This window comes from Carassius gibelio, chromosome A21 (genome assembly GCF_023724105.1).
Source record: "Carassius gibelio isolate Cgi1373 ecotype wild population from Czech Republic chromosome A21, carGib1.2-hapl.c, whole genome shotgun sequence".
Taxonomy (NCBI): Eukaryota; Metazoa; Chordata; class Actinopteri; order Cypriniformes; family Cyprinidae; genus Carassius; species Carassius gibelio.
The window spans coordinates 6,994,089-7,008,205 of NC_068391.1; the positions used below are offsets into that span (position 1 = coordinate 6,994,089).

A 14,117-nucleotide genomic window follows, 5' to 3' on the forward strand; every position below is an offset into this window, starting at 1 on the left:
TTTTAACATACTGTCCTTAAAAAACAGGAAGAAAAAAAAACTTACCTGGAATTCTGATACCAACTCCGTAGCAAATCATTCCTTTGAAAGTACAATTTGAAAAAAAAAAAAATTTGATATGGAGTATGAGCTGATGTGCGTGAGTCGATAGATGGACTCGTTTGCAAGAAGACACGATTTCGATGGGACAGTTATCAAAAAACGTATATCATAGAATCATAGATAAATAACGTTAGATTTTGATATATTTCTAATCGAACTTAATGTTAAATATCCAGTTTAAAAGTTAATAATAAATAAATCAAAATTAAAGAAATCAGGAAGAGACACTAACCTGAACTTCCGACTGTTTCTTAAAAAAGCAAAATGTTCTGATGCGGTTTGTGTGATTGAGTAAAAGCTGTATACGGATCTTTTGTAAGACTTACAAAGACAAAATCTTAAAAATATGAATCTTCAGATAAACTACAACCAAGACAATGTGTGCTTCTAAATTATGTATGACGCCACAGTAACTGAATACGTCACCTCAGCGTAAAAAATCTATTCGAAGACACCAGGGAAAATACATTAAATGTTTGATTAAAATCCTGTTCATGCTACTTTGTTATAATTTATGTATGTGTGTTAATCTCTAATATATATATTAGATTAGATATTAGTTATATCTATAATAAAAAAAAAAATTACATCACAGCAAAATAGACAATTTAGGGTCATAAACTTGATTTTAATGGCAAGTCAGTCAATACAAAACAGCTATCAAAAAGATGCTATGAAAATCTTGTTCTGTTACAGAAACAGAATATCACATCACTTTGGCCCTCAAGAAATTCTTCAGATTCATCTCAAATTAATGTATAGAAAATATCTTAAGAAATAAATATAATCCCATCTGTATTATGCCCACATATTGAAGTAAATCAGTCATAAGCCCTTTGTGAAACAAGAGGTACACAGGTTGACATCTGTTTGAAAACAGCCATCAGCGACACAATACAAGGTGTACATCGTAATTAAGACTTGAAATGGAAAGGTTTGGGGCTGATATAATCATTCAACAGCATGCTATAAAGTGACAGATTGTATTCATCTCTGAGCTACATTATGGCTGTGTGACACTAGAAGCTAGACTAATAACATTGAGGCATCTGAAATATTCTCAGATGATATGTCGAAAGCGACAAATCTAGTGTAAGCAGCACCTCTAGTGTGATGCTGAAGTTGTACGTGGGACAATGGAGGCTGTCAAAAATTGCTAAATTAATTTACATGTATGTATAACTAATAGTGATCATCACCCTGACAGCACAAATGATTTATTTATTGCACAAAAACATGTAAATATCACTATATGATCTGCCTGCATCCCGGGCTTTCATTACAGTCGCATGTTTTTGGTAAAGGAAAGGGCAACTCTCTCAAAATCATCCCTTGGTCAGTCACTGCTTGAAAGCAGGATGAATGCATTGGCTGCAAATATGCACACACATACACAAATGCACAGATTTAGTATAGGCACATTATGAAATGCACAGAGTCTTTGACATAATGATAAAGGCCACCATCCATGCGTTCCACACACACATGCATACATGTTCAAGTCATAGATCATTGATTTCCCTGATGTTTATGTATCGAAAACATGTTAAACTGTGTTTTACTGGTCCATTCTCCCTCATTTAAACACTGTTTTTTGGGGGTTTGGTCATAGGAGCCCTGTGTTAAAGATGTCATGTAGACTTCAAGCCACTTACACTTTAAGGATGAATAATAAAAAAAAAAAATGCACAGGACTGACAACCGTTGATCCGAAAGAAAAAGACAAAGAAAAACATTTAAATAAAGTCTAATCCACATAAAGTGGTGTGAGAGATTCTTGTACACCTCTTTAATACCCAAAACCGACTTCTTTTCAATTGTAGACAATTGAGAAGAATGTATTGCAACTACCATAATATCAGCGAGACAGGAGCTCTCCCTCTGTTCAGATCAATATAATTCCAACTGTGCAAGATAAGACCATCTTAACCAGGGGAAGACTGACAGTACAGCTCAGGTGGAACAGTCCAGGCTTAGCAGAAACATATTCATTAGCACAATCCGCATTTTCTGATCTGAGATTGGTGACAGGGAGCAACAGCCCTGTGTTCTGTGAAGGGGACCGTGGTCACCGCTGATCCCGCAGTCAGGGGCTGCTCTCAGGCTCTTTCTGCAGAGAGCTGCAGGTCTCCTGGTTTTCACCCGTCAACGATGCAGCCTCAGTGTCTTTCTCGCTTTGCTCCAGCACCAGCTGGATGGTAGTGCTTTCAATCTCACCCTCCGCAAACTCGTCCTTTGCTATACGGAACTTAATATTTAACTTCTCAGGTTTTTCTAAAAGGAAAGAAAAAAATATATATATACTGAAGAAACTCAAAATTGGAGACCATCTCAAAAATGGTCAGGCATCTTTAATCTATAAATTGTGCAAATGCTATAATAAACAATTATTATATATATATATATAATATAGGTCAAGTCAGTTACCTTTTCCTAGTTGTTTCTCTTTGGGCAGCAGAAGGACATCCACATTGTGATGTTCTTGCAGAGCGGCACTGAGTGTAGCTCCCTCTTTACTGAAGAGGAACACCAGGGGAACTGTGATGTCATCTGTAGGTTCTCCGTCTCCAACCATCTGGAACAATGGAGTCTCAGCACTGCTGCTGCCCTCTCTGTGATCTATGAGAACATTGAAAAAAGAAGGATCCAGTTTTTAAGTTGGTTAGGAAGAAATCATATGCCTAGTCTGCAAGTAATGCTAAACTAGATCTCACCAACGAAGATGACTCCGGTGGCTCCTGCTTCCTGCAGGCGCCGAGCTTTTACAGCGAACATGCAGTCTCCTCTCAATGCCAGAGCTATGTGTCCCTGCATCTCTACTGCGTTTTCAATCGGGCCACATGCTGTATATGGAACACTCTTCACAATACTGCCTTTCACCTTAGAGAAAGACACAGAAGAGACAATAATTAAATGTGGTAAATGTACGGCATACCCAGCACAAGCAGATTCCATACAGTTGCTCACCCCATGCTCTTGTTTGGTAAGATCCATTCCAAACTTTGCTGGACCAGCCGTGAGGACAGTTCGACCCAAAAACGGAGGGGAAATGAGCTGCACAATTAGTGGCACCACTTCCTCATGCTCCGGTGTTTGGCTCACCTCAGCAACTAGCTTTAACTTGTACACACCCTTCTGAGAGTCCTGTGGAGAAAGAGACAGATGAAAGAAGAAATAAATCACAGGTATTCAACGGGTGGTCCCAGTGTCACTTGAAACTATTATTAAAAAAATAATAATTAGGTAGATGAAATGAGTAAAAAGGACACTGTAAAATAAATTGTTATTCTGGACATATCAATATTGTATAAGTATAAAAACAGTAACATATCTTCCAGACTATTAAGTCGCACTTTTTTTTTTCATAGTTTGGCTGGTCTTGCGACGTATAGTCAGCTGCGATTATTTATCAAAATTAATTTGACTTGAACCGAGAGAAATGAACTAAGAGAAAACATTACCGTCTACAGCCATCAGAGGGCGCTCTATGCTGCTCAGTGCTCCTGCAGCCTACACTGAAAACATAGAGCGCCCTCTCCCGGCTGGAGACGGTAATGTTTTCTCTTGGTTCTTGGTTCTAAATAAATGCGACTTCTAGTCCAGTGCGACTTTTTTTTCCTCATCATGACGGATTTTTGGCTGATGCGACTTATACTTGTGTGACTTATAGTCTGAAAAATACGGTATATAAATAATAGTAAAATAACACTGATTGGTCCAATGAAAGGAATCGTTCTCGCTGATTCACCGGAGAAGCTGAGCTTAGGCTGGCGGAGACCAGCTCAGTAAGGGGCGTCAAAGAGATGCCAATGCTTTTCAGAAACTCAACTGGCTCCAGGCCTGTGTCATGAAGAGGCAGTTCAATCCCCCTGTGTTGAGAAAAAAAAAAAAAAAAAAAAAAAGAGGAAGTGCTTTTTCTCTTATACATGCTGCTCCATGATAAACCTGTAACATGTGACCCACCTGACATGTGAGGGCTGCTGCGTTCTTCCCAAACCAGTGAGGTATTTATAACCGTCTCTGATAGTCTTGGCAAATGTGGGGTTGTTAGGGAACAGGGTTTGAGCACTAGGGCAAGAGTAGGAAAATAAATCGTCTTCATGAGCTTGAGGTTCCTGAAAGATACACAGTGATAATGAGACTGTCTGAAACGGTTTTATTCGCAAATGTTTTATGTAATGTTCCAATTTTGGATAGAAACATCGCTATTTTAGACAACTACAGACAAAAAAAAAAAAGACCAAAAGTTGCAGCTGCAGAGATGATCACATTGTGGGGATTTAAATCTTTCAAAACCAAAGTCTGAGAAACATTCAGTCGTAGACAGAAAATAACTCCAGAGGGAGAATAAGGTGAACTCTTACCGTGTTGTTGGTATGACAGGAGGGTTGGATCGTAGACAGAGATACGGGAAGCAAATGAGCCTCAGTAGTGAAAATATAATCATCAATGTTTATAGGCAACTGGCTCTTCTCTGAGAAGAGCAGGTAGAGGTACTTAAACATCTCAGCTAGGAAGAAGGAATCCATCCTTAAAACGAACAAACATAAACATAAAAATGATTTTACTACTGCTGCCTTTCAAAATTCATCTAGATATACAATGATGCAAACAATATGGAAGAATTACGAACAGGACTCTCACCTGTCCTCATGTGTTCCTGTCCTCACATCCTGTACAGCGGCGAAGCCACAGGGGACCCGGGCGTGAGTGTTCAGCTTCTCCACTATAGACTGGCCTACTTTCAAGTAGTAAGGATCACCTGTTGCCTAGAAATGAGGCGGAAAATGTTATTTAAAAACAATGAGGACAGACAAAATGATGACCTTAAGCACTGTTCACACTGTGCTGCTGGTTGCTAGGAGGCGTTCATATTCGGCTGTATCAGGTGGTATACCTACTTTGTAAAGGAAATATGTGCTTTCAGCAAACTCTGGTCTCAACGGGTGCTGGCCCCAGTGAACTCTGAACTCAGAGGTAAAGGCCTGTTGGACAACATCATTTGGTAGTCAATTTATATGGAGGATTAGTATTGAAAATACTGTAATATTAGGCAGTGATTTCTGCAGATTGAGGATGTTTAGGTTTAATTTGACTTGTGTCAATGCAGTCATCCATTAATCACCTCAGGGAGGAAATTGTGCCGTTTAGTCACTTGGTACAGCATCTCATGCGTCTCAATAGCAGGTTTCAAGTCTCCTCTCAACACCTGAAAGACATTTTGGTATATTTCATTGCTCATTTTGAATTTCAAATTGAACATTTGATTTTAAAAACAGCTGCTTGTGTCTTTTTTTTCTTTTCTTTTTTTTAAAGTGAGTAGAATCTAATCTTGAATTCAAATGTAACTTTGTCCTGCCAGCCAATGGTTTCATACTTCATACTACAAAATGAAACAACATTTGGCTTCCTAGCTAAACAAAGTCCTAGCTTTGAAAGTCATTTGACAATCAATGAGCTTCTTGTTTTCTTAATGTTTGTATATTTAAATATATCACAGAAGAACCTAAAATTGTGATTTCTATTCTCGTTACATCTTTCATATAGCATTAGGTTTTTAACAACAATGATGTAATTTTAAAGAACTTAGCACCTAACTGGCCAACAATGTCCATTTTTCCTCAATCAAAATTAATTTTGGATCCTGACTCCAACTTAAACTGATCTAAATTCACATTCTATTTTTTGAGGCGACGTGGATGAAGAGGTGAACCTGTAGTCCAGGGAAGAAGGCGAGCAAGGAATCCATCCAGCTTCGCACGTTTACGGTGGGGTTGTGCATGTGGACGTTGAGCAGCAGAGGAGGCTGGCTGATGTACTTCATAATGGCACTGTAGTGCTGTTACAATAGACAAAGTCACATGTGCAGATAATAGATGCAAAACAAGCTCCGTTTGACTAATAGAGGCTTGATTATTTCTGGAGAATAAAGAGCCCTTACTGTGTTGAATCTGTCAAGGTACACCTTGTCCCCAAGAAGAATATAAGCTTTCATCAAGTATTCATAATACGAGTCAATTCCAGCACCAACACCACTATCTGTAATGAGAAACATATATTAATATAGTCTCTGTAAGAGTCAAAGTGGAATTAGATTTGGTAAAATAGCTGTGTGGGACAGTTTTTACTGTGTAAATGACATCGAAGCACCAGTGCAAAGCCTCACCTCTGCGAACCCAGTCTCCGTTGTGGATGTTGATAACAGTGCCGACAAGGTCACTTCCTCTTTGCCTCTTCTCCCAGAGGACATCCATAGCTTTCCTAGCATGTTCCTACATAGGATACATGTTGAATAACTTCCTAGAACACATTTCTCATTGTCTGAGTCTTAAAATAGGTTATTAGTCAGAAAACATCCTGGATATTTACCTCAAATATTGGGTCCCCGGACAGTTGGCTGAGAGCTGCAAACTCCAGAATCATGGTGCCTGCGCAAGCAGTGCAAGTGTCTGACTCCGTTCCTGTACGAGAAAGGGGGTTGACGACTCCATAGCGCAAATTTACCTGGAGAGAAAAACGAAAAATATTTAAATATGAATAACAACATTTGAATTAGCATAAAAATGCTAATTGACTGTGATGTAAGCTGTATCGATACAATGTCAGTAGTATATGTAAATGAACACTGTGTACTTGTTAAAACTACAAATCATACTTCTGCATTTTTTTAATTTCCACTAATGGACAGGTGGACTGAGGGACAGGCAGCGCAAAATCAAAAGTGCATTATGTGTGTTGAAGTTTTCGGCAAAATGAATCAACTCACTTTCTCGCCAGTGGTGAATTAGCACTTAGTGAATAGAATAGAAGGAGAGTTTGAAATATTCAAATCAACAGTGTTGGAGTTACCCGAGGATAAGGAAGGCCACTGGTGGTGTTAAAGGCAGGCAGGAGGCGGTAGCCCAGCTCTTTAGCCATGTGTAGCAGTTCATCTCTGTACCATTGCATCCTCTCTCCACGCTGCTTTAGAACATCTGCCATGACATGTGCACCCAACAAACCACTGGAAGAACAGGGAGAAGTTTAATCAACAATGCATTTCATAGAGGAAGTCAATAAGAACAATAAGCTTGAGAGAATAAAGCCTCTAAACCTAATTAGATGACCAGTTGACCAAAATGTACAGTTTTTTAACATGAGATAAACGCATCCAAAGCTAGAGAAACATCATGATCCGTACCCCAGCACACGGATATTGGTCTCAAAGACAGAGACGACTATGTCATTATCGAATCTGACGTCTTGCACGGTCTTCTTCACAGCCTCCTCAAATTCATCCAGTTTGTTTAACAGCTGCTCAAAACACACAAAACAACAGTTTAGAGGCATTTATTATTTGTATTGATATGAATAAGCTTGCTTAACATGTCTGGCTGCTTAAACATCACTAGTGTTTTGGATCAAGTTAATACTAAGGTTTTATATTAAAGACTTAACTCACCACAAGAGTATCTAAAGTGTCTATTAATGTTAAAGAGAACCTGTGAAGAGAGAAAGAGAGGTTGCCTTTAATATCCCGAAGATTCAACACAGAACATCTTTATTGAAAAGCTGACCCAAGACTTTTCAGATGTCCCATCAATGTTTTTATTAATCTTTGAAAGGAAGTATAGCAAACTGATTATTAGGCATATTTCCAGAATCTAGCTAGCATGTCATTACAGGGGTCATGTGCAGGAAAGGTTTTAATAATAATGGTAAAGGTTTTATGAGCCTGACTCACTTTCCCAAAGAGTCATCGATGTCCCCTCGATTGGGTTCCAGCCCTCTCACCCTTCCTCTACAGCTGAGGGGCATCAACTCATCTGCTGGGTAGGCATAGTCCTGAAAGAGGATAGGAGAAGAAAAGATGCATCTCAAATGATAGCAGATTAATAACAGGCATGTTCATTCTCACAATTCCAAGTACAATAACTATGGTACAAGAGTTACTTTGATGTTAGTTATTTAGGTCCAATAAATGCAAATTTCTTTTTTTTTTAAATTAGTGAACTAATTCAAAGCAATTCTGAAGCATAGGTATTTACTCACCATGTAACTGTTATAGGCATGATCAAACATCTCTAGGATTTGGTCCCTACAAAAAAATATTAAATAAATCAATTTATCTCACTGCTGTTTTGTGTGATGTGTTTATGAACATATGTGCATATGAAGTTCAAAATTTGGGTTAATTTCCCCCCACAATTTGAAATTTAAAAATTAATATTTCAAATAAATGTGGTTCTTTGGTACTTTCTAATTACAGAAGAATAAAATAATAATAATAATAATAAAAAAATAAAAAATGTATCACAAAAATATTAAGCAGCACAATTGTTATCAACATTAATAATAATAAGAAATAATGATAAGAAATGTTCCTTGAACAGCAAATCAGCATATTAAAATGATTTCTAAAGGATCACGTGATGCTGAAGACTGGTTAAAACACTGAAACAGAAAACACACACTTGATGTTGTTATTTTTTTACAATATTGACGTTTTACTGAATTTTTTATATTAAAAAAAATGCACCCTTAAAGAAACTCCTTTAAAAAACATTAAAAAAAAGAAAAAGAAAAAAAATCTTATAGACCCCAAAAAACATAAATGTAGATATATGTATATGGTGAACCCAAAGACCCAATGTCTGCTACTGTATGTCAACACCCTGATGCTACGAAAACGGTATTTCATCTTGGTTGAAGACGAACCACACCTCAGCGGTTTAAAACAGGAATTAGCATGACATTAGGCTGAATCAGTTAAATTGAGTAATCCTTTCCATCAGCATCTTTGTGTTCTGAAGCGATCTTCTCCCATTACAAACAGTACAAGACACAACCACTGAAACAATGAGGTCATGTATAGAATTACAATCCAAGAACACATAATTGGTGTACTAATAAAATCAGTGTCAGACAAAACCAAAATAACATGGAATTAAAGTACGAGGATAATGTTTACCATTACATAAAGCATTACAGACTGTCATCATCCTCTGGGCATCTGCAAGTCACAGTTTGAGTACAAGGCAACAGAAATGTTAGTCTAGCCACTGCAGTTAACTCACCTGATTCTGGACTTTTCTTCTGCAGTCATTGTCTGTCCATCTTGACCAGTGACTCCAATCAGAATGTAAGACAAGATCACAGCTACCACAGCCATGACAAATCCACCACAACTATGTTTTTCTCTCCTGATCCAGTTTCCCCCCATTTAAATAGGTATGGTTTTCGAAACCTGCTTTTTTTAAGTCCCCTTACAATATAACTAACACTTTATGTAACAACAGGCCTATCAATGTTTAATCACTTCTTATCTCTTCCTGTGCAGTTCGTTGACATTAGTTGATTTAATTGTCCTACCGCAATGGTCGTATTTAACAATGTCCAGAAAAACTGAAAACAAGTGAATATGTACTTGGGATATAAGCGTCAGACAGTTTCTTTATTTACAACACTGACTGAACTTGTTGAGCTACCGAAGGCTAACTAGCAAACTTGCCCAAGGATGTACAAATGTTGATCTCATTAGTCCCTCTTGAAATTTCTGGACATATATCCCGTCGAACTGACTGCGTCCAGTTCTTGATAAACTCCATCCCATCTAGATTGAGCCCCTCATTTCGCAGACGGAGTTTGGTTTAGCCGACTGATCTCATCCGGGCGCGAGCTGATGATATCATCACCAAGAGCCGTCGGGCACAGCCTTTCTTTTACTGTCTATGGGCACAGCGCACATTAAAGCAGTATTTATTTATGCTTTATTAATTTAGTATTGTTGTATTATACTAAAATATTATGTAAAATTGTACAAAATAAACAAATAAATATTTTGTACAAAATTTGTATTATATTATTTAGCTTTTATTTATTTTTTTATTTTTGTATCTTTAATGTAAATATGCAAACCCTCTGTATTTGTGAACTCCGTCTTCTTACTCGATAAATTGTATTTATAAAGTAATTCAGATTGGTATGTAGTTCTAATCTAGTTTTTGGTCATTTCCGCATCGCATCGAGAGGACTTCAACTCCCAGAATCCTTTTCGTTGGATAAATAAAGCCTCGTGACGTGCTGCCACTCTCTTTTGTTTGGGCTGAGATCTTCTCAGCTGTTGGGCTGTAAGGGGACATTAAAATGTGGCGAATTTGGCTGTTGAGGTGCAGGTGGTAATAAAAGTTGTATTTGTGCCGCAACCGGGTCGTGTTACCGGTGTTAAATTTCCCTGAACTCATCTTTAGTGGACCGCGCGCGGCTTCATCATGAATGTAAGTTCGACTCTATCTACATGTATGTAAGTTTATTGATTTCATGCATGTAAATTATAGGTAGTTTAGGAGTGCACTTCAAAATAACGTTTGGACTTGTTTAGTTAATAACCTTTTTACTTTTATTGTTCTTGCATTTTTATGCTGTCATTTACATATAACGTTAACTAAATGTATTTGTATTCTAAGACTGTATATTTACAAAGTAAAATTGTTGCTGTTTCTTACTACATACATGGACATGCAGATTTCATTTTAATACATCAGTGGCGTGTTATATTAATAGTTATTTAAAAGGAAAGTTCTTTCAAAACATGGAAATTACATTTATCCTCCTGTTGGTCCAAACCTCTATATTGGAAACTAACAGCCTTATTCAGCAGTTACTTTTATTCCTTAAAATAAAAGGGAAGGTGACTACTAACTGTTATTCTATCACATATCCTTTTGTGTTGCAAGAATAAAAGTAGTACACTTTAGTAAAATTGTCTAAAATGATTCTGTTGACCTATTTTGTCCACTCAAGTTGACCAGGCCACAGCATTTCACAGAGCAAATAAAAGAAGCATTCATGTGAGAGCTCACACAGCTGCTCCGAGATAGCACTGGGAAGTTCTTGATAGGGCACAAATGTATCAAAAGCCATTTGTCTCCATCTGGCCAATGCAGAACTATCTCCAGAAGAAAAGATATGCGGCGCTTGTGTGTAGAGGAATTTTCCAGTGCTTGGAATAGATTGGATGGAATTCTTAAATTTAGCGTCTGAAGACAGGACAGCAGATTTACACATGATTATAGCAAGTCATGAAATGTTGTTGATCTGGAGCGTAACCGGGACCTCCTTGTATACTTTTCTTCCATCTGTAGTTCCTGTAGAACACTTGTTAGTACAAGTTTTAATGTGTCAGGCAGTCTTTAAGGTGCTGTTTAGCGTAATGTGACAGTCACGAGTAAATGGCAAGGCTTCCTCTTCCACCCTTTTATGACTTTTTTTTTTTTTTTTTTACATAAACACCTGCAGATGTACCGTGAAAAACCAAGACCAAAATGTCAGCTATCATTCCATTCTGATTCTTATCTAGAATTGAGGTATTGTGTCTTCTGACAGCAGTTGACATACTATTTAAGCAATTCAAGCAAAAAGCAAAGCTTGATGGCATTGGATTCTTTCAATTTGGATGATCGTATTTAATCAGACGTCCAGGATTGAACATCATAGACTGGTAGGATTGTATTACCTGTTTTGACAAGGTAATGGAAGTGTCATTAACTTCTGTATATACACTCTTCCCATGGGATGGGTTAACAGTCAACCCTCAATGGAAACATGTCACTTATTACAAGCCTGCTTATTATGTTCTTGTGTTCTGTGTTTTGCAGATGCACTTTGAAGGTTCCAGCAGCGTCACGCTGTTGTTTAATTTCTGGGATGTACGTGGGCCTGCAGGTACATGGGGTTTTACGAACAAGTCTGAACATGTGCATACATTTGCAGAATGACAGATTATGTCCCTCCAGACAATCTTACTTTCCTTTATCAGCTAGATGCAAAAAAGCATCATATAACAATTTGATTAAATCTAAATAATTGGCTCTTATTTTCATTTAAATGTAAAAAAAAATATCTGAATGTTATTTGCTGAATATTGTTCAATACCTTTAACCACTAATTTTAGCTATATAAACCTGCAGGGTTTTTATTTTATATTAACATTTTGATCCTGGCACCCTAGAGAAAACTGCAAAGTTAAAAAGCATTTTACTTTCATTTTAAAAGTTGGATTAGCAATTTAAAGTGTGAAAAGCCTAAAGGTCTCCTTGATTTCTCTGTGAACAGGAATGGTGCTGTCGGTCTTTGTAGTTCTACTGCTCACCGTGATCTACGAGCTTCTGAAAGTGTGGAAGATCACTGTTGGAGAACAGAAGCAATCCTTCATTCCACAACCATCCGCTCCGGTGTCATTCTCACCTGAACCATCCTGTTTTGCCCCCGTCATGAAGTGTCAAGAGGGAAGCTCTTCTCTGACCAGCAGCCCCTCTGAGATCTCATTAGCCGCCACCGAGAATACGGCCACTACCGCAGACACCGCCACCGCTGCTAAGAAGAGGTAATGCTCACAAGAGACTAATAACACACGACCGGTAAAGTGTTTTCCAAGAACTGTTATGATCTCAATCGTATCAACATTAGCTAGAGTTGATCATGTATGCCTCTAGCATTGTAGCTTATTGAATTTCTGCCCTCAACAAATGTCATTTGATCTCTTTCTGTCTTTAGCTGGCTTCTGCACTGCCTCCAGACTGCTATACACATCCTGCAGGTGACGCTAGGCTACATGCTAATGCTCTGCGTCATGTCCTACAACGTGTGGATCTTCCTGGGGGTTATCATGGGATCCGTCTTGGGATACTTTCTGGCTTTTCCTCTACTGAAGCACATTTAAGAAGAATATGAGAGAACGAAAACATGAGGTGGCATGTCGAAATGTTCATTGAAGTTGACTGGACTCTAGATCAGGAGCAACAGGAAACATTTTCGATTTTATGATGGCAGGTTTGTGTGACCATAATCAATAAGACTTGCGAGAGATGTTGTGATGTGGACTGAACAGGGATGATTCTCATTTTTAACGTTCAAGGTTGTATTTTAAAGATCATGCATGGAATCTTAATTAATGGGAGTTTGGCGATAACCAATTTGGTTAAAATCAGCTTTCAAAAGTGTTCAGAGGTTTGATTTGAAACCTCATTGGGAAAACAATATCTTACGTGAAGAATGGTGTGTTTAACGCATGTGATTTTACGTTTGAGGTTGCATGACGTGACTTTGTTCAAACAGTCAGCGTTCCCCAAAATGGAGATGTGCCTCATTGACAAGTTTTATACTTTCTACAACTACTGATGTAACTAATAAGCTAATATTCGGTTACACAATTAATGTTTAAATTCTGTTCTCTGAGGTTAGCTGGAGGTTTTGTCATTTTGGGAAATCACTAGTTTTAAACCTTTGCGATGGGTCGTTGTAAACTTGCTGCATGTGTCGAGATCAGGCGTTCTTGTGTAATGCTGGAAATTACTGCTGAATTGCAGAACAAACAATGATTTGAAAAACTATTGGCTGTAAATAGAAATTCAAATCATGTGGCCTTAGTTAATGTTCACCTGCAATACAGACACATGACTGATTGAGAACAGAACTGAGAACAGAAATCGGAGATCTACAATCCTCACACAATAATTTAAATGCACTATTAGTAATGTTCCTCCAGGCATCCTTTCTTTTTTGTTTTTAAGATGAATTAGTTTTATTGCAGAATGTATTAAAGGTTTTGATTACGGTCTACAGCTTTGTCAATGGTCTTTGTGTTTTAATAAGATGAATACCAAGATGCACCACATAAATTTGGAGTTTACACTTTAGCCAAAGGCTTTCAAACACTAATATATTTAAGAATGTAATTTTATATATATTATAAAATATTTGCAGAATAGTTTAATTTGTTAAAAATGTTTAGACAATTGTAATAATGGCTAGAGAAAAACATTTAGTATGGAAAGGACTGTATTATGTAAACCATGCAAGGGTTATAAGTTTAGACTTGGTAAAAAAAAATAAGCTATTAAGCTTAAGGCTACATTTATTTGATTAAAAAAATATTCAGTTTGTAACAATTTACTTTAATTTTAATTTAATTTGTTCCTGTGATGGTAAAGCTGAATTGTCAGCATCATTACTCATTCTAATCTGCTGGTTTGATG

General features: G+C 37.5%; 2 protein-coding genes across 2 annotated transcripts; one reads left to right on the forward strand and one right to left on the reverse strand.

Moving 5' to 3' along the window:
- Nucleotides 1–709: 709 nt before the first annotated feature.
- LOC127941963 (ER degradation-enhancing alpha-mannosidase-like protein 3) lies at nucleotides 710–9,769 on the reverse strand. Its single transcript, XM_052537449.1, has 20 exons — nucleotides 9,159–9,769; nucleotides 8,134–8,179; nucleotides 7,826–7,926; nucleotides 7,544–7,583; nucleotides 7,283–7,395; nucleotides 6,952–7,105; nucleotides 6,472–6,606; nucleotides 6,269–6,374; nucleotides 6,044–6,141; nucleotides 5,816–5,941; nucleotides 5,228–5,311; nucleotides 5,004–5,087; nucleotides 4,747–4,871; nucleotides 4,467–4,632; nucleotides 4,066–4,217; nucleotides 3,851–3,971; nucleotides 3,070–3,246; nucleotides 2,817–2,982; nucleotides 2,530–2,721; nucleotides 710–2,376 (listed from the first exon to the last, which is right to left on the reverse strand). Exons 1-20 carry the CDS (start codon nucleotides 9,302–9,304, stop codon nucleotides 2,189–2,191), a joined length of 2,520 nt encoding a protein of 839 aa, XP_052393409.1. The 5' UTR covers nucleotides 9,305–9,769; the 3' UTR covers nucleotides 710–2,188.
- A 376-nt stretch (nucleotides 9,770–10,145) lies between these two features.
- On the forward strand, nucleotides 10,146–13,701 carry slc31a2 (solute carrier family 31 member 2). The gene is made up of 4 exons (XM_052537261.1): nucleotides 10,146–10,358; nucleotides 11,739–11,805; nucleotides 12,196–12,466; nucleotides 12,637–13,701. Exons 1-4 carry the CDS (start codon nucleotides 10,353–10,355, stop codon nucleotides 12,800–12,802), a joined length of 510 nt encoding a protein of 169 aa, XP_052393221.1. The 5' UTR covers nucleotides 10,146–10,352; the 3' UTR covers nucleotides 12,803–13,701.
- The last annotated feature ends 416 nt before the right edge of the window (nucleotides 13,702–14,117 follow it).